The sequence below is a fragment of the Podarcis muralis genome, chromosome 1 (genome assembly GCF_964188315.1).
Source record: "Podarcis muralis chromosome 1, rPodMur119.hap1.1, whole genome shotgun sequence".
In the NCBI taxonomy this organism is placed as follows: Eukaryota; Metazoa; Chordata; class Lepidosauria; order Squamata; family Lacertidae; genus Podarcis; species Podarcis muralis.
In genome coordinates, this window is record NC_135655.1 from 67952311 (window position 1) to 67972669 (window position 20359).

The following is a 20359-nucleotide window of genomic DNA, read 5'->3' on the forward strand; positions in this document are numbered from 1 at the left end:
CCTACTCTTGCATCAATGCAGGACCACATTAATGGGATGTCTGCTTTCATGGTGCACATTGGTGGTGCAGTCTTTAATAATAAGTTCACCTGAATCCTGCCAACTCTTCCATATACAGTTTCTCATGCATACTGTATAGGATTTCTATGATATTGCTAAGGTTTTGTGGTTTTGCCAGAATCCTATTTTCAATTCTTCAGCAGTGTGTCATGTATTTGGAATTAGATCCTGGCTTTTAGAAAGTAATTCACTTTGACTTTAAGGGGTGGGTGGGATCCAGTCTGTCACGTCAGCCACATTTTAGGAACTATGATAGAAACGGAAGATCTCCTGGCATACAGCATCATGTTTTCTCCAGCCATAGATGGCATGAGTCAGTCTTTAGAATATTATGTGATCTGCTGTGCAAGCCTAAACATGTTAATAGTGTCAAGTCTCATTGTGCTCAGGTTTACTTCCTAGTAAATGTGTTTAGTATTAGAGCCTTCATTGTAATATGTGAACGATCTTGCTCTTGGTCTGGTTATTGTACTAAGCGTGTTTCCACACTAGCTCTTTTCTCCAATATGGGTACTACTCACCTATTCTTATTGCATTTCTGTTTCCCCTCTGACCAGGTGCTTACTATTCTGAGTGCTTGCTTGTAGCAATACAGTGGTACCTCAGGTTACATACGCTTCAGGTTACAGACTCCGCTAACCCAGAAATAGTACCTCGGGTTAAGAACTTGGCTCCAGGATGAGAACAGAAATAGTGCTCCGGCAGCAGAAGGAGGCCCCATTAGCTAAAGTGGTGCTTCAGTTTAAGAACAGTTTCAGGTTAAGAACGGACCTCCGGAATGAATTAAGTACTTAACCCAAGGTACCACTGTAGTTGAACTTTTGTCACAGCTGTAGTGTGATTGTCCTACCTTCCCCAAACCAAATCTAAGATGCTAGGAACAGTATTACTATTTCACCTGTTCTGGGACTTAAGAATGTTTGGTTATATAGTATGTAACCCCACACATTTCCATTACCTGGACAGCTCTCAACCATTGCACTTCTAGATCATAACCCCTTGGATATGCTGCAGTGAGTCCTGCTATAGCAGGCATCCCCAAACTCAGCTCTCCATATGTTTTGGGACTACAATTCCCATCACCCCTGACCACTGGTCCCGTTAGCTACAGATGATGGGAGTTGTAGTCCCAAAACATCTGGAGGGCCGAGTTTGGGGGTGCCTGTGCTATAGCTTCAAGGCATAATTTCCTTGAAGGCCTACACTGCAGCAATGAAGGTGAAGAAAAATGTCAGTTTGCTTTAAAATATATGTCTCAAGCTGAGCAGATAACATCACTTTGGGGGCGGGGTGAAGCACGGCTTGCCACTCTGCCTTTACAAGGAGACGTCTTCCATGTAAAGGCAAAGCGAAATTGGCAAACTGATTGCCAGTTTCAGAGTTTTCAACCCTTTCTGTGTCAGCAGAGAAGTGGTAGGGCACAGGACAGGCAGATGAAGTTTCTCCCCAAAGAATCAACTGACGGGGCACTTAAATTGGGAGGATAGTGACTTCCCTCCCTGGATCAGTAGTTGAAGCAATGCTGGCTGTAGCAGGAACTATACTAGGAGGTGCCTTATTTTATGTTTATGTAGCGGAACTTTTCTCTTTGGGAGAAGCTGATCCATCACATGGAAATATTTATTGCACAATTTAACAGGGTATCAATGCCGTGAGGCCCTTCTTTGTGTGCCTCCTCCACGAGAGGTCTGGAGGGTGGCAACACGAGAACAGGCCTTTTCTGTAGTGGCTCCCCATTTGTGGAATGCTTTCCCTAGGGAGGCACGCCTGGCACCTTCATTACATGTCTTTAGGCACCAGGTGAAAACATTTCTTTATAACCAAGCCTTTGGCTGATTAACTTTCTATGGCCTTTTAAATGTGTTGGGGCAGGGGGGAATTATTGGTTTGTTTTTGTTTTGTTATGTATGTTGTGTTCTCCTTTTGTATTTTTCTGTTGTGAACCACTCTGTGATCTTCAGATGAAGGGTGGCATTCAAGTTAAACAAACAAACACACATACACATACACATTCACACACACACACACACACACCAGTGCTTATATAGCTTTAGGCCAACAACATCATCTGAAAACTATCTTAAAGTCTGTTCCAGCCATCAAAATTTTGAAAATCTCATAAACTCATAAAATTGTAGAGCTTGAAGGTACCCCAAGGGTTATCTAGTCCAACTCCTTGAAATGCAGGAATCTCAACTAGATAATACATGACAGATGGCCATCCAGCCTCTGTTTAAAATCCTCTGAGGAAGGAGAGGCCACCAACTCTCATTGGTGTCTATTCCACTGTCAAATAGCTCTTACTGTCATAAAGTTCTTTCTGATGTGTAGTTGGAATCTCCTTTCTTGTAACTTGAATCCATTGGTTTGGGTACCAGCCTCTGGAGCAGGAGAAACAAGCTTGCTCCATCCTCCCTGTGAAAGCCCTTTAGTTGTTCAAGGTGGCTATCATATCTCCTCTCAACCTCCTCTTTACCTTATATTTCTGTATCTAGGCTACTTGTGGATTGTTTAAAGCAGAGTGTGTAAAGTAGGTGAATTTTGTAAGGGAAGCATATCAAATGGAGGTTGTATAGAGATTTTGATGGTGTAGGTGTTCACCCACCATTGCTGAGTCATATGAAAAGTGCTTTATTTCTACTTATCCAGGAGCTAATAGAATGATATCTAAACATATGCAGGCAAACCATACTCCAAGGAGCAAGGGGCAAGTAATGTACCCTTCATGTTGGTTGATAGTGTGCTCCTGACATTTACATAAATCCTGTGGGAGTACGTTACCTCTTTCCCCTAAAGGAGTAAAGAAGAAAGAGGTGGCAAGGCAAGTGAACAACAAATATTTTGTATCGTATACCACACTACTCCAAATGGTGGTAAATTTTGAGACAGAACTGCTTAAAAGATACTTTTCTTGTGAGGGGAAGAGTCCTGACTTATGATGTTTACAAACAGAGCATAGGAGAACAGATAGTCCATCAGACAACCAATGCTAATATTTAAAGCAAAATCCCCAGAAGCAAACAGGGTGCCCTCAGCTTCTTGCTGGCCAACTGCAAAATATCATATTTCTATTTCTTTGATGACTACATTTCTCTCTAGTTAACATAAACGCATAATAGAAGCCCTTCTAGATCAGGCCAAAGGCCCATCTACTCCAACAATGCAGTGGCCAACCAGATGCTTGTGGGAAGCTGGCAAGCGGGACCATACCAGCAAGTAGGGTGCAAGCTATAGCTAGGAGCCATCAGCCATCCTAGACCATCAATGCTCCCTTAAGCGAACAGCTTTTGAGATATCATAGACGCATCTTTAGCTACTGAGCTATACAAAACCCTAGAGGAATATCTTATTTCTACTCTTTGCATGGACATTCTAGTGTATTTAACATCCTTACACTCTAGAACTTGAACAAGTTTTCTACAAGACACTCTGCACTGTGTTACAAAATGGAAATCTGTTTCGCAACTGCAATTTACCGGTATGTGTTAGACATTTAGATTCATGTCTTCTTGAGTCACATGAGCAGTGAATTCATCTAATATTGCACAAGTTTTGGATCATTGTGTAACTATGGTTAGGAGAACGTCACCAATAATTTTAATCTATACTGAATATGTATTGTCACTTTATAAAGGATAAGATATTGCAATTTTCTGTCAGGAATACAGTAGTACCTCGGGTTAAGTACTTAATTTGTTCCAGAGGTCTGCTCTTAACCTGAAACTGTTCTTAACCTGAAGCACCACTTTAGCTAATGGGGCCTCCCGCTGCCGCTGTGCCGCCAGAGCCCGACTTCTGTTCCTATCCTGAAGCAAAGTTCTTAACCTGAAGCACTATTTCTGGGTTAGCGGAGTCTGTAACCTGAAGCGTATGTAACCTGAAGCGTATGTAACCCGAGGTACCACTGTGCCTATGTTCATATAGTACAATTCAACATTTATTTTAAAAAATCAAAACGTTGCCTTTAAAACATAGCATACGAAGTTGGGATTTATTCTTTTTTTCCCTTTCAAAATGCTTCCATTTTGTGGGAGATGGGATAGGTAGCAGGCAGTACTATACCCTGTGGCATTTTCAACACCTTGATAGTGAGCCCAATATAGATGCACAGCCTTGCTGAAATTAATTTTGTTTTCTAAGTTCATACATTATTAAGTGCACTTGCAGTAAGAGCCAAAAGCTGGAGCCTTGAGCACTTTTTCTAGAATGCTGTTCATCAGCTCAACCCTATGAAATAAGTTTCGATGACTACAGATACTGGGCACAGAAGGAAGTACTAAACAGAGCAAGGATAGCTTTCAGATCTTCAACGCTGGTACACTCACATTGTTCTGAAAATGCCCCCACACCATGTTCACCTATCCTTGTGAATTAGCATCGGACCACGGCTAATTTTCAGACACGGGTCATGCACATGACCAATCACTGCTACTTCCTAATGTAGTGCCTTAATCCTGCAGTTCTTAGGCATCAGAACAAAGCCACGGGGCGGTTTTGCCAGAAAACCACATCCAGGGAAATCTCCGTAGCACTGGACGCAGGATACGGGCGGGGAGGCTGGGATACAATGAGAAAATAGCCGGGCTGCTTGCCAGAAACGGGCATAACTGCCTCTCCCTCCCAGTTTCTCTTGCTGGAGGAAACGCGGTGATGGGGAAGGGGAAGAAAGGCATCCAGGCTGCCCCAATTGACCCGGCGCGCCATTTGCGCAACCTGCCACCCGAGGTTGTTTTCTACGCTAACTCGAGACTGTGCCCGTCTTTGTGAATGTGGTGCTGCACTGCGGCGCTGCTTCGCGTCAACCAACCGTACCTCGTCCGCCTCCTCAACTCTGTGCCCGCCCCTTTCTCTCCTTGTGATTGGCCGCCTTGGAAGAGTCTCCCTCGGCGATTGGTAGCCGGCATGCTAAGGAGGGTTTGGCTGCGCGCTGTGTAATAAAGTTAGTGGGGCTGTCTCAGTACGCGCTAGAAGCGGCGGTGAGTTGGTCCGATCTCTATGGAGGTGACGGAGGGAAGCGCTCGGTGGCTGCTGTGGTGACTCGGAGGCCCATCCTGCCATTTACGCTCTCCCCCCCTCCCTACCCCAGCCCCGATCCCCGGCTCCCTCTCCCCCTCCCTTCTCTCGCCTCTCCCCAGCCCTCGCCGCCGCCGGTCCTGGGGACGCTGACGAGACTCTAGGGAAGGTGAGGGGATCTCTGTTGTCGGTTAAGGTGATGGGTTGCGGGCGGGCGGCGGCGGAACCCTTTCCGCTGGTACCTAGGAGCGCTCCGGCGCCGGTATTGCGGGTGGGGAAACGAGGAACGCTGCCGGGACCAGGCTGCCGACACGCAAAATGGCCGCTGCCTAAAACGGCCGCCATCTTGTCCTCGCCGCTGCACGTTCGCTCTGAGGCGCAAAATGGCGGCCGCCGCCGGGATCCCGGTTCCCTCAGCCGGCGTCTGGGAAGGCCTTGCCTTTGTCTGAGAGCAGCCGGCGTCGCGCGATGAAGGTGCGACGCCGATGTGCTGAGGTGTCTCTTCTTAACCTATTCATGCGCTGCAGAAGGGGAAGAGGGAGAGTAGTACCTCTGGTGGTTCATTTTCGGAGACCCCCCCCCCATCCTATTCTGTGGGACTGGGAAAAACGCCGCCGCCAGCCCCACCCGGCGGCCCCCTCATCTTAATACGTGTCTCCATCTCCTGCTGCCCTGGGAAAGTCCTGTCCCCCGCCCTTTGGGCTCAGTCAGCGCGGCGGCTGGCCGCCGGTCGGGTTATGTCTGGCCGCCGAGAACAAAGAGCGGGCCTAGTCTCCGGATGGGCGCCGAGCCTGCAAACGGGCGGTGCCCTGCGGCCCGCGGGGAGGGAAGGGCCGGGGGTGGGTTGGGGAGGACGGGGGTTGGGGCGGGCTCGTGCCTGTTGGGGGATCGGGTGGGTGGGCCGCTTCCGCAGCCTTTTGTTTGGCAGTAGCCATGCCGTCTGGTCTCGCCTCCCTCGCACGCGGTTTTAAGGCTAGGCCGCCGCCTTGGGAGGACGGGAGCCACGTGTGGCGCTGATGTGGCGCTACATGAATGAAGGCTCCGATCTCGGCTTTACTCGGGAGTAAGCCTCCTGGAAGCCAGATGGGGCTATGCAGGGCGGAGAGCCTAATGCTAGGTGTCGTACCAAAGGAGCCCCGTTTGAGAGTGTCTACAATGGTTTCCATTCTCCTTTGGGGGGGGGAGGTTTTATGACCTGTTGTCTGTTAGTTTCTCCTCTTTTAAGTTTAAACCGTTCATATTAAGCATATCCTCTGTAGATAGACTTGATGCTTGGTTCTCATAAGGCTACAATACAGGGTATTAAAAATTAAAATATAATATGTAGTTTTTCTTGTGTGTCACTTATCAAGATTCCTGGATTTTGAAGAGATTTATGATGCTTACTTTGTTTTGAATTAATGTTGTGTGCAATATATAGATGGGCAGGCAGTAACATTCTAGGAAATTAATCAGAGTAAATGAGAGATCTAAGTTATTGACAATACAGTATATTGATTTATACTGCAGTCTTAGACATGTCTGTTCAGAAGTAAGCCCTGTTGAATTCAGTGTGACTTACTCCCAGGTAAGTGGAGTTAGGATTGCAGCTTTGGGCTTTAACTCTTAATCGTTTTTGTTTTGCTAGTGAGACTTTGGTAATCAGAAACTTAACAATGTAAACTTTGATTGTCTCCTAGGTTTTGTTTTTCCCTATCCTGTCAATTTATTATTCTTTTGAAGATTCTTCATTGTCAAGCCGCCAAAGTGGAGAGTGCGATTGCAGAAGGGGGTGCTTCTCGTTTCAGGTATGTAAAACTAGATTTTATGGTGAAGTAGATGGGAAAGCAAAGCAGCTTAATTGTTAATGCCTTCTGTTATTTAACAACCTTGATCTGCCGTTGGAAGCAAACAGTGCAGTCAAATGTACATGGCAAGTAGTGGTATTACACTAGTGCAACTGAACCATTCAAGGCCTTATACAAGGGAGTCTGTAGGGCATGGGGAATAGCCGCCAGCTTGTTTGTCAACAGGGTTACTCCTTTCCTCCCCTGTTAATAGTGTAATCAAGATAGGAAAGATCTGTAGCCCACAACTCACATGGATATAATTGTCAGAAAACCATACAAGAAAATAGTACTGTGCCCAAGCCATTGAGCAAGATGTTTCTTCCCCTACACTAGTCCCACTGATGGAAAACTCCTTGGGTTGGTTGGATTCTGAAATACTAATCTAAGTTGCTTTGTTGCAAAACAACTCATAACTAACTGTCAAACGTTGGGGACTTTGTTTCTAATAGTGCTTCTTCGGGCGGAGGAGGAGGTAGGGGTGCACCTCAGCACTATCCCAAGACTGCCGGCAACAGGTATGTCAGCTTAGTATTTTGAATACTACCTTGGCTGTGGTTTCATGAAATGAATGAGGAACTACATTTGGGGATATTGCAGAAAAGTTTAAACATAAGGCTAAGTTTGCAAAGCTGTTAATTTCTCTGTCTGCTTGAGTGGTAAATTGGAAAGAAAAGTAATCAGTGTAGCAATCACTAGAGAAACTTAAACCAGGAATTATTCAAATGATACTTCCGTTCCACATCTGTTGATATGTTACTTGTGAGATCCATGCTGCTGAAGAAGGTGGAGTAAAAAAGAAGGAAAAGGGAGTGGTAGAAATGTCATCCAGTCTTGAAAGCTGGTCTTGGTGGATTGTAGTTTTAAGTTGAACTTCAGTGTCCGGAATTAACATGGGAACATATGAATTCTAACCTTTGATTCTTGTGTTTACAAAATAAAGCGAGTTCCTGGGGAAAACCCCAGGGCAAAACGCTCAGAAATGGATTCCTTCACGAAGCACTAGACGAGATGACGACTCCGCAAATGACAAAGAAAGACACGATGCAATCTTCAGGAAAGTAAGAGGGTAAGTTCTGAGAAAAAGGAACTGTGAGTAGAAGCCTATGGCCAAGAATCGGCTGATAGGTTCAGATCAATATGTGAAATGCACTTCCCGGTGTGCTGCTTTTTTTGGCCATTTGTTTTAAACCATATTTGGTTAGATCACAATTCTGGCAGTATTCCCTGTTGGACACTTGGATCAGGCATGCCCAAGTTATGACCCACCAAGGTGAATGCAGCCTATCTTGAGTGACCTTCTAGGATGCTTGACAATCATCTTGACTCAGTTTCAGGCAGAAAGCAACAATAGAAAGCTTTTACTGAGCTGCTGCTGGTTTAGGGTCAGATTGGTGGGTAAAAACAGCATGTGTTGGCATGGTGTAGGCCCTAGATCTAAAATTGTTGTGCCTTCAGGCATCCTAGCCCACAGTTCTGAAAGCTGCACACTTTGAGGTTGCCCATACTGTGCCAGACTTAATCTTCCAGTTTTGCCCCAGTCCCGCATTCTCCTTGGCACTTGCATTTAGTAGTTTCATGTCTCTGCCACCCATGGTTTATTTAGATTATTGCTTCTTCTGCATGACCTTTGTGCAATCTATTAAATGGATTCTGTACCTGCGCTGAGACCCATCTAAAAAACTTAAAGCTAGCCTAGAGTTTTGACAGGTACCCCACCCATCATGCACACAAAGCAAGGGATGTGCTTCCTATCTTACGCTTTTTTGACTGCTGCAATAGTAGGACCATTCAGAGAACTGCCATCACCTACTTCTGACTACCCTAGGTGGGATTCACCGAACCAGGCCCGTCAGTGGAAGCCTTTTGCAAATACTTGTGCTTTTGCAAAAGGCTTTCTCATTTCTCATTTGTCTGCATGCCCACTGGGCTCCGAAAATTGAGACATGGGTTGGAACAAACCCTAGAACAGTGCACAGGAGGGAGAGGGGGATTGTGAGTGTGTGACATTGAATTCCAGCCCCTATCTTTTGATCTAATTCTTTTCCTCCTGCCCTTAGCATATTTCCTGGCTTTAAATGTTGTGAAGGTTTGCCCAAGTCGTCTCTTGCTTGTTTCAAGCTATATTCATCTATCCTTACTATAGTTTTGGTTTTGTTATCTGCTATACTCCCTTGCTTCAGTATCTTTGTAACTTAGTTTTCTTATATCCTTCACTGTCCTCAGCCTTTCCTACCGTGGGGTTTTAAACCAGCAATACTCATGTTCCTTCACAGAAGTTGAACTGTAATCTACTTAGTTTTTGAGTAGCTCTATATTTGGTGCCGGGACGCGGGTGGCGCTGTGGGTAAAAGCCTCAGCGCCTAGGGCTTACCGATCGAAAGGTCGGCGGTTCGAATCCCCGCGGCGGGGTGCGCTCCCGTTGCTCGGTCCCAGCGCCTGCCAACCTAGCAGTTCGAAAGCACTCCCGGGTGCAAGTAGATAAATAGGGACCGCTTACTAGCGGGAAGGTAAACGGCGTTTCCGTGTGCGGCTCTGGCTCGCCAGAGCAGCGATGTCACGCTGGCCACGTGACCCGGAAGTGTCTCCGGACAGCGCTGGCCCCCGGCCTCTTGAGTGCGATGGGCGCACAACCCTAGAGTCTGTCAAGACTGGCCCGTACGGGCAGGGGTACCTTTACCTTTACCTTATATTTGGTGCCACCACACCGCCTCAGCGAGTTGATGATGGAAGCTTTATTTATGCGAGCTCAGTACAAAATAGATAGAATAAACAATATTTTTTACAACTTTTCCTGCAAAAATTGCATTGGAACACAAACTGTTAGGAAAAGCTAGTACTGGCTATGGATTCCTAAACATTTTTTTAAAGCCACCTATAATAGACAAAAGGGACGCGGGTGGCACCGTGGGTTAAACCACAGAGCCTAGGACTTCCCGATCAAAAGGTTGGCGGTTCAGATCCCCGCGACAGGGTGAGCTCCCGTTGTTCAGTCTCAGCTCCTGCCAACCTAGCAGTTCGAAAGCACGTCAAAGTGCAAGTAGATAAATAGGTACCGCTTCAGCGGGAAGGTAAACGCCGTTTCCGTGTGCTGCTGTGGTTTGCCAAAAGTTGCTTAGTCATGCTGGCCACGTGACCCGGAAGCTGTATGCCGGCTCCCTTGGCCAATAAAGCGAGATGGGCGCTGCAACCCCAGAGTCTGTCACAACTCAACCTAATGGTCAGGGGACCCTCTACCTTTATAATAGACAAAGCTATAAAAAACGGATTCTGCAGAGATGCTTATACAGTTTCCTTGTTTTGTTTCCTTTTAGCATATTAAATAAGCTTACTCCTGAAAAGTTTGACAAGCTATGCCTTGAGCTCCTCAATGTGGGTGTAGAGTCTAAGCTCATCCTAAAGGGGATCATACTGCTGGTAAGTGAATATACACTTATTAGAAAAGTTAGGATTAAAAAAAGTAATTGTTCTACCATATAATGCAGGTGTAACATTGGGGGGGGGGGAACAAGCTTGAAAGTTACACATCTAGAACAGCTTTAGCACTGTTCCTCGCTTGATCCAGATTGGATAGAGTCCCTTATCTAATGTCCATTAAAGGGGATAGCAAGAGGACTCAAAACATCAGACTTTTTCATTCAACTAACTCCAATCCAGTTATGCTTCTGTTGTGAACTAAAGATTAGTTGGTAATTTGACTTGCATAAACAGAAAGTGGTTATAACCCTTTTATAACTATTTGAGATGAAATACTATTGTAAACAATTTTAGTTCTTGGGAACAGAAATTCAGGTTTTATCATTGCATTATCTTACATCTTGAGGAACGATTCTTGCACTGTATTGGAGCAATGAGTGTAGCTCCACAGCAATATCCCAACCTCTGCATCTAGTTCTATGACAACATTGGATGGAGGAGGAGGTGGCAAGAGTGTGGTTATCTGGTACCCCACAACTGTCCTCACCAGTTGAGAAACAACAGAATAATTTGCCTAGTATGGGGCACTGCTAAGGCAGTCTGGCAACCAGTCAAATAAAAGCCAGCTCTTTGCTTCTCTTACTCATTGTGGGATCCCAGAGTAGGGTATCTATGGGTGTGTGCTACAGTCACATCAAGGTAAACCTTGTGTCTTAGAATTTAGTGAGTAGCCAATATGCTTGCATTGCACTGATTGCTAACATTGGAAAGGGGTAGGGAAAGGGAGGAGTTGAACCTGCAGCTGTGCACTTAGCATTTCATGCAGAAATGAAGCAACATGGGATCTGCTGCTGAAGAGTTATTTATGCCCTGGTTCTTCCAAATAATTCAGTAAAGCCTTTTTCTCTAGATCGTAGACAAAGCCCTTGAAGAGCCAAAATATAGCTCGCTATATGCTCAACTATGTCTGCGACTGGCAGAAGATGCACCCAACTTTGATGGCCCATCAGCAGAGTGTCATCCAGGACAGAAGCAAAGCACAGTGAGTACAAACGTCTGTCAGACTAATGTCAATCTGAGAATTCGTTTTGTGTAACTACAAGGTGTTAAATTACTGCCTTTTTATTTTTAGACATTCAGACGCCTCTTAATTTCTAAACTTCAGGATGAATTTGAAAACCGCACCAGAAATGTTGATAGTAAGACTTCAAAATAATTTTAATGTAATTCCTGTTTCGCTTCATATGCTATAAAAACAGAACAACATCTCTTATCTCTCTCTTTTTTAAAGTCTATGATAAGCATGATGCCCCCCTCCTCCCCGAGGAGGAGGAACAGAGAGCCATTGCTAAGATCAAGATGCTGGGAAACATCAAATTCATTGGAGAACTTGGCAAGCTTGATCTTATTCATGAATCTATCCTTCATAAGTGCATCAAAACAGTAAGTGGTGCTTTTTCTTCATTTAGGCAGAAAATTCTAATTATATGTGGAAGAATAACTGGCAACGTATTACATTGATATTTAGTTTAGTGAGATTTTATGTGAAATGTACTGAAATGGTAACAAAAAACGAGTTAGTAGGCGCAATTTTAATTATTTTGCTTTTAAAAATTCAGCTTTTGGAAAAGAAGAAGAGAGTCCAACTCAAGGATATGGGAGAGGATTTGGAGTGCCTCTGTCAGATAATGAGGACAGTAGGACCTAGACTAGACCATGCAAAAGCCAAGGTAAGCATTGCCTAAACTGCATAGGTTTGTTGCTGTCTTGTAGTTTTTATGTTTATGCTCTTAGGAAACAGTATAATGGTTTTGTGTGCTGTATTTATGGCAGCTTATTTTATACAGAAGTATTTCTATGTCAGTCTGGAGTAGACATTGATGAACTTGCACTGTAAAACGTTCAGTAGTAAATAACTGCTTTACAGCAGGACTGTTAACTAGGAAAAATTGAAGGCCAGAACCAAGACATTTCCTCTGGTCTTATTTAGACTTGTACGTAGAATGTTCTGGTTCCAATCTCTGTATAAATTTTAAAGAGGCTTGCTTCTGATGATGTGTGTTGTAAGCCCTTCACTTGAATGCACATTGCAAATTTCTCTCAACAGTCCTTAATGGATCAGTACTTTGCCCGTATGCGCTCCTTGATGATGAGTAAGGAATTGCCGGCAAGGATTCGTTTCCTGCTGCAGGTAAGAGCATAAAATTGTTTATTTTGGCAGGTTATGTATTTTTGGCATATGCCCTTGAACTTAATATTCTGTTTCTTTATTATTTAAGGATACTGTGGAGTTGAGAGAACACCGTTGGGTTCCTCGCAAAGCTTTTCTTGACAATGGACCAAAGACTATCAATCAAATCCGTCAAGATGCAGTGAAAGTACGTATTTATCTAGGCAAATGCTGTACTTAGGTATGTGGCTCAACAGACATGCTGCTGTCTGGTTGAGGAACCCTGCTGAATAGGATGAGCTGTGGTATTGGGAACGGGACGGTGGGGGGTGTTACCTGAAAATTGGATGAAAACTGATTCCATGGGCAGAGCTCACGCTCTAGTTGTCCCCACTCAGCTATTGGGAATCAGTTGTGCCGTGTCACCCCATTCAGCTGGGGTTACTTGACCTTTGGGGTGGTGGGTTACCGGCCGCAGTGAGGAGAGGCAGGGAAGTTTGCTTTTATGAGCCTTTATTACATGTGCTTATATCTGGATCTATCCCAGTGGGTATCCACTTATCATAGACTTGGGATCTCCTGTTTTAACTTAATTACATAATTAAACATTTTGTTTTTAAGGATCTGGGAGTTTTTATTCCTCCTCCTATGTCTCAAGGGATGAGAAGTGACTTCTTTCTGGAGGGACCGTTCATGCCACCCAGGATGAAACTTGACAGGGATCCACTTGGAGGGCTTGCTGATATGTTTGGACAAATGCCTGGTAATTCCTTCAACTTTAGGAAGTAATAATATCTTTTCAGTGCACTTTAGGTAGCTATGTTAAGATACTGTAGTCTGATTGTTTGTTTGTTTTTTAAACAGGTAGCGGAATTGGTACTGGTCCAGGAGTTATTCAAGATAGATTTTCACCCACCATGGGGCGACATCGGTCAAATCAACTTTTCAATGGCCATGGGGGACACCTCATGGCCCCTGCTCAATCCCAGTTTGGAGAACTAGGCAAATCCTTTTTGAAAAATCCAGTAAGTGATCTTAGTGAAAGCAAAACTACGCACCTGATTCTTGCGAATTCCTCTAAGAAGGATAAATAATTTAATACGTTGCTTAATGTTAAATAAGCTTCACAGAAGGCTCTTAACAATTCTTTCCTACTCAAGTAGTAGGTTCCAAGGCTTTCTGTTCCACAATTGATAAAACTAAAATTCTGCTGTCATTTGTCTGAAGTAACTGAAGTAACTATGAATGAGCATTAGTTGTTGTAAAGATTGAGCTGTGAACCAAAAAGTTTCCAGGTCGTGTTTCACCTCTGCCATTCTTGAACAAGCCATTGCATCACACATATTTATACTCACTCTATCAAAATGATCTCCAAAGTAGCTTAACATACATTACTTCCTTGCTTTGAAATGAATTGTTATTATCTCTTGATAGCGAAGATAATACTGACCATAACAGTATTGTTGTAAAGAATGCACGTGAAGTACTTTAGACACTTAACACTATATAATGAGAGCAAGTACTGGGATGTGGTGGTCTTCATCTCCCTTTCACTCTCCTTGAAAACAGGGGCAAAGCCAACTATACCATAATCAGAATCAGGGACTTCTATCCCAACAACAAGGGTCGTCCAAGGATATGCCGCCACGGTTTTCTAAGAAAGGACAGCTTAATGCAGATGAGGTATACACTTAAGTCTGAACAGACTTGGTCCTAAATGAAATGCCCGATGATTATAAAAAGACGCGTTATTATGAGGACCAATGCTGGAACTCCCTCCCTACCTTCTGCCTCTTAACTTTTTTCTCTTTTCTCTCTTTCCGCCTGCCCCTTTTCCTCTTCTTCCTTCTCCCCTCCCCCGGGAGTCTCCAGTGTCCTATGAACAAGATTATGAGATATGAGGGCAATATGTTCATAAAGAAAGAGCAGTTGAAGTACACTGAAAGTTTCAGATAATGGTTGGGGGCATAAAGGGCCATGGTAAAATGGCATCTCCCTCAAAACTAGTTCCCTACTTAGTCATGCTGTTGCTGAGGCTTATTAAATGCTTGTGGATAACGTGCAACTCTCGCTACACCAATAGAACTCTTGCTACAGAATTCTTAACCTCTTCTCTCTCTCCACAGATTAGCCTGAGGCCTGCTCAATCTTTCCTAATAAACAAAAACCAAGTGCCAAAGCTTCAGCCCCAGATAACTATGATTCCTCCCAGTGCACAGCCACCACGTACTCAGACACCACCTTTGGGACAGGTAAAGTTACCCATGGATGACAGCTGTGGCTAATGTTGTAGCTGGGTGGAAAGTTAGAGAATTATGACCACTGGCCTGGAGCATGTGGAATGCTGTCTCCAGGGAGGCTTGCATGGCGCCTTCGTTACATATCTTTAGGCACCAAGCAAAAACATTCCTGTTCATGCAGGCGTTTGACAAACAATCTATGGCCTTTTAAGCCATGGCAGGGGGAGTATCACTTTTCTTAACTATTGTGTGTGGTGTTTAATATAACCCACCTTGTGATTCTCAGATGAAGGTATAGAAATTTTAATAGTAACCTGGCATCCCACTACATTTAATGTGGCTGTGGGGATTGAGAACATAGTATCCTGAATAAGACTCCATAAGAGAGTTGCATCTTATGTCTTCAGCAAGTCTTTCTTTATATTTAAATGTTCAGAAGACCAAAAGCTTTTACAGCAAGACCCTTTTCTCCCCATGCTTGCTTGTTTGGGAGTATGTTGAAGTAAACTTGGAGACTTCTCTTGTGACCCTAGATTATGGAACTCTCTTTGCCACAGAGGTATGCATGGTTTCCATGCTGTAAATTTCCAAGCATGTTTTAAAAACTTGAGCTGCTTCCCCCCCTCCCCATGCTTCCCTCTGCCATGGGAAGCTAGATCAGTTTGTTGTTTGTAGCTGGCCCAACCCCTTAGATCAGTGTTCCCCAACCTTGGGCCTCCAGCTGTTTTTTGGACTACAATTCCCATCATCCTTGACCACTGGTCTTGCTAGCGAGGGATGATGGGAGTTGTAGTCCAAAAACAGCTGGAGGCCCAAGGTTGGGGAACACTGCCTTAGATCATTGTTCTGCTTCTGTGTTGGAAAGTTTTCATACTGTTTTGCACCACCTTGGGTGCACCCTGTCCACCAAAGGTGACTTTTAAATGATTTTTTTGAACAGAAAATGTGTGTGATTAGGCCTAATGGAAAAGTGGTGGCTTTCATTGTGGAATTTTGGTCCTTTGTTGTGGATACTCCAGGAAGTTTGGGCACAACACCCTCCTAGTGGGTCCATGTCCGTTTTGAGAGTTGCGTGGCCAAATAATTCAGAGTTTGAATCCAGCAACTTAAATTGTTTCTGAGTAAATAACACTTTGTCACTTGTTTAATTTTCTAATGAGGGCTTTTTACTTTTCAAGCCACCTCAGCTTGGTCTCAAGACAAATCCACCACTTATCCAGGAGAAACCTGCAAAGACAACTAAAAAGCCACCACCTTCTAAGGAAGAGTTGCTCAAAATGACAGTAAGTTTCACATAAGTATTCTTGTTCAGGCAGCTTCCTATGGCTGTTACAGGAGTGGGCTTTTTGTTCCGTTTTATGGTCTAGCAGGTTTATTTGTGCTTTTAACTGTGTTATAAATCACTTTGAGACCTTTGGGTAACAAGTATAATAAATAATGCTATCATTATTAAGAGCAAGCATTTTTCTCTTTCAGGAAACTGTTGTAACTGAATATCTGAACAATGGAAATGCCAACGATGCGGTCAATGGTGTGAGAGAAATGAGGGCGCCAAAACACTTTATCCCTGAGATGCTAAGCAAAGTAATACTTCAATCATTGGATCGATCAGATGAAGATAAAGAAAAAGCAAGTGCTCTGATCAATTTACTTAAGCAGGAAGGGATAGCCACTAGTGACAACTTCATGCAGGTACTATATTTGTAATAATTTTGAGCTCTTTTGTGGTCTCATTATATATATTGTGTTTTTTAATCATTTGATTAAGCATCTTTTCCCCATTCATATAGGTGATGAGTGTCTTAAAACTGAGTGGGCCCTCTTATTTCAGTGAAGGGGGATCCATGGATAGGTTGTTCTGTCCACTGCTCACTCTACTGGGCAGGCTGATGCAGATTATGATACGTCCCCCTTCATAGTGGATGGCCAGCCCATCTCCTTGAGTACTTCCAGTCCAGATCTGCTGCTTTGTGCTCTCAAGGGTATTCTGTTGTGGACTGCATAATGGCCAGAGCCATAAACAAAAGTCCTTCCAGTTCCAAAAACAAGGTGACGCAAAAAGATTGGAAGAACACTTTAAATCAGGAACAACCCTTTAACCTCAGGTCCTGGGGGAAAGTGCAGCCCTGTAGGCCTCTGCCTGGCCTTTGGGGCTCTTCTCTAGAAACACCACCTTCCCAGGTGGCCCTATTCTATACCTGGCTGAATTGTGTCCTTAAATTATCATAATAGTTCTAGATTGGCTCGATGGAGGTGTGCAGAAACCTGAGCTATACAAAAATCACATCCATAGCCCTGCCCACTTTTTTTCTTTTGGCAAAATGGCGTTTGGCTCCCAATGTGAATAAAGGTCCCCACCCCTGTTTTAAATGGCTTGGAAACTAGTAGGAAGGAACTCTGGGAATGGAAGCATGTAGCACATTGAAGAGATAACAACAGGCTCCGGTTGCCCACTTGAATATTAGAGATCTCTAGACTTGTTCTTTGTTTACATTGTTTGGCTGTCCTAACGTGTGGACATAAAATAAAAATATAATGAATGCAAACAAATTTTTCTTTTTCTTTCTTTCAGGCATTCCTAAATGTATTGGACCAGTGTCCTAAACTAGAGGTAGACATCCCTCTGGTAAAATCCTATCTAGCACAGTTTGCAGCCCGTGCCATAATCTCAGAACTAGTGAGCATCTCAGAACTAGCTCAGCCATTGGAAAGTGGCACCCATTTCCCCCTCTTCTTGCTTTGCCTTCAGCAGTTAGCTAAGCTACAGGACCGTGAATGGCTAACAGAACTCTTCCAACAGAGCAAAGTCAATATGCAGAAGATGCTGCCTGGTAAGGGAACGAAATATTGTTTCATTTACTTTTATTTTTCTAAGGCTGTAACTGGGCCTAATACATAAAAAGTTAGGAAATAACACATTAAAGACTTAACTCTTCAAATTGTGAACAAAAGCAGGGATGGCCACAACATTGGGTTAGGTGACAAGCCTGAATGTTAATTTGGATATGTTTTTTAATTTGTTACAGAGATCGACCAGAATAAGGATCGTATGCTGGAGATCTTGGAAGGGAAAGGACTTAGCTTCTTGTTTCCTCTTCTAAAACTGGAAAAGGAGCTCTTAAAGCAAATAAAGTTGGATCCATCCCCTCAAACGATCTATAAATGGATTAAAGACAACATTTCACCGAAACTTCATGTAGATAAGGGATTTGTTAATATTTTGATGACCAGGTAAGATGCACGTCTTAAAGCAGTTCTGTTGAGTACCATGAATGTCCTTTCTTTTAGTAGCTGTGCTTTATAAAACGTGGGGTTAATATTGGGGTTCACAAATCTCTTAAATTCATAATTTATATCAATGAGTCCTTGTTAGTCTTTCGAGATATAGTGCATGCTTTCTTGCAGGCACAGTGGTTGTCTATAAACAGTTGAGTCAAACGTATGCTATTGTTTCAGTTTCTTGCAGTATATTTCTAGTGAAGTAAACCCACCTAATGATGAACCAGATTCTTCATCTGCTCCTTCTAAAGAGCAGTTGGAGCAAGAAAAACAGCTGCTTCTTTCCTTTAAGCCGGTAATGCAGAAGTTCCTTCATGACCATGTTGATCTACAAGTGAGTGCCCTGTATGCGCTCCAAGTGCACTGCTACAACAACAATTTTCCAAAAGGTACGGATTCAATCTTCTGTTTCTCCGTGCAGGAGAAAGCACTTGAGCCTCATCTTGTTATGTGAGGGTTTGGGGAGAATTCTAGCAAACATGTGCACTGCAATCTGCACTATTGGTGTTTTATTTTTTAAAAAACAGAAAAAAATAATTGTGCTTGATTTGTTTTTAGGCATGTTATTGCGCTTCTTTGTTCATTTCTATGATATGGAAATCATTGAAGAAGAAGCTTTTCTGGCATGGAAAGAAGACATTACTCAAGAGTTTCCAGGGAAGGGCAAAGCTTTGTTCCAGGTAAACCATCTCTTTGTAATCTCTTTAATTTGCTGCTACAACAAGTTCTATAGTTGGAATTTATTTGAAGTATTTGAACCCTGTAAAACTGGCAATCTGCCTTGCCAACAAATTCAAAATTTTGATTTATATAAAGCTAAAAGGGTAAAAGGATTAAATTTACTTTTCTTTGATTTGTAGTATGTGGTGATTTAATAATGTGCAGGGACAGTCTCCATGAATATGTGATAAACCATTTGTCATTCTTGACTGTTAATGTTATAATGGCCTAATTACAGGTAAACCAGTGGCTGACCTGGCTGGAAACTGCTGAGGAAGAAGAATCTGAGGAAGAAGCTGACTAAACCAGCCAAAGCCTTAAATTGTGCAAACATACTGTTGCTATGATGTAACTGCATTTGACCTAACCACTGCGAAAACTCATTCCGCTGTAATGTTTTCACAATATTTAAAGCAGCAGTAGGTCAATAGGACTTGCTTCTGCATAAGGGTTTTTGTAGTACGTCTTAATCATAGTCTACCATAAAAATATTTTAGAGTATATTTAATGTTTAGATAACAGTGTATTAGCAGCATGCAATAATTACATCATAAGTTCAGAAGCAGTCTGTGTAAGGATCTTCTTTGATGCCAGTTACCATAGGCTGTTCGTTAGAAATCTGAATAGCAACACTGAATACTGTAGAAATGCACTTTGCTCAGTGTAATACTTGAGTTGTTGCAATATTTGATTATCCATTTGGTTGTTACAGAGAATCCTTAACTGTAATCGATGGTGGTTGCCGTAATAGTATATTGCCTGTATTTCTACCTCTAGTAATGGGCTTTATGTGCTAGATTTTAATATCTTTGAGCCTGGGCAAGTGCACAAGTCTTTTTAAAAAGAAACATGGTTTACTTGCACAAAATTGATCATTTTGAAGAGGTGGATAAATGCCCTTGGAAGTGGTCTTTGTGGGTGTGAAATAAAATGGTGAGAAACTGAATTGGTCCCTATTATAGTATTGAAATTAAGTCTACTTAATTTATCAAGACATGTTCATGCCCTGATTTTATATACTTGTATCTATCAATAAACATTGTGATACTTGAATATCTGTTGAAATGGCTGCTCTTTAAAATTTGTTTGCCAAAGAAAATAGATATTGAAGCTGGAATTATTTGACAGGCTTTCTGAGTGGTCCCCATCTTTGTGTAATCTGAATGCGGACAAACATGCTTTGTGGTGGGGGGGGTGCACTAGCATGCCATAATGCATGCTTTAGAATAATCTATAGGGCTGGAGTGCAAGTGGCATGTGTTAAGCTCTTGATGAGTCTAGCAGCTTCTAGAACATTGGTCAAAAATTAGTTTGAGGGACCGGCAGGGATTAAGCTTGCAGTTACATCCTTAGAATTCCCCGATCGTTGCCTCGTGATACTACAGGTGGTAGCGACAGCCACTACCTTAAATGGCTTACTTTAAAAAAGCATTTGATTTATCTTGCATGTCCATGGACACAGTAACTCCCGATATATTAGCTTCTGGGGGACAAATGTGAAAATAATCATGGCACTGCTCAAAGCCATCTGGTTAACTTGGTGGAAACAATTCTGGAAGACAAAAAAATTGTCTGATCCAGCAACAGCTTCTTATTTCACAAAAATAAAAAGCAACTGCAAATAACCACCACGA

At 43.1% G+C, this 20359-nt stretch overlaps 1 protein-coding gene and 1 non-coding gene across 2 annotated transcripts; both read left to right on the forward strand.

The window, feature by feature from the left end:
* The first annotated feature begins 6101 nt into the window (after positions 1-6101).
* Positions 6102-19778, forward strand: EIF4G2 (eukaryotic translation initiation factor 4 gamma 2). The gene is made up of 22 exons (XM_077923795.1): positions 6102-6136; positions 6753-6860; positions 7352-7417; positions 7843-7968; positions 10214-10316; positions 11227-11358; positions 11449-11515; positions 11608-11759; positions 11936-12046; positions 12424-12507; positions 12596-12694; positions 13108-13249; positions 13351-13511; positions 14056-14169; positions 14613-14738; positions 15905-16009; positions 16203-16418; positions 17299-17557; positions 17753-17957; positions 18183-18394; positions 18564-18685; positions 18964-19778. Exons 1-22 carry the CDS (start codon positions 6102-6104, stop codon positions 19027-19029), a joined length of 2811 nt encoding a protein of 936 aa, XP_077779921.1. The 3' UTR covers positions 19030-19778.
* On the forward strand, positions 14209-14393 carry LOC114585657 (small nucleolar RNA SNORD97). The gene has a single exon (XR_003703945.2). It is a non-coding gene; the product is annotated as a small nucleolar RNA SNORD97 (small nucleolar RNA).
* Positions 19779-20359: the final 581 nt, after the last annotated feature.

Coding starts and splice junctions, on each gene's coding strand:
- EIF4G2 (XM_077923795.1), top strand. CDS start 6,102: ATGAATGAAGGCTCCGATCTCGGCTTTACTCGGGA. Junction 12,508..12,595: donor GGATTCGTTTCCTGCTGCAG/GTAAGAGCATAA, acceptor TTATTATTTAAG/GATACTGTGGAGTTGAGAGA. Junction 16,010..16,202: donor AAGAGTTGCTCAAAATGACA/GTAAGTTTCACA, acceptor TTTCTCTTTCAG/GAAACTGTTGTAACTGAATA.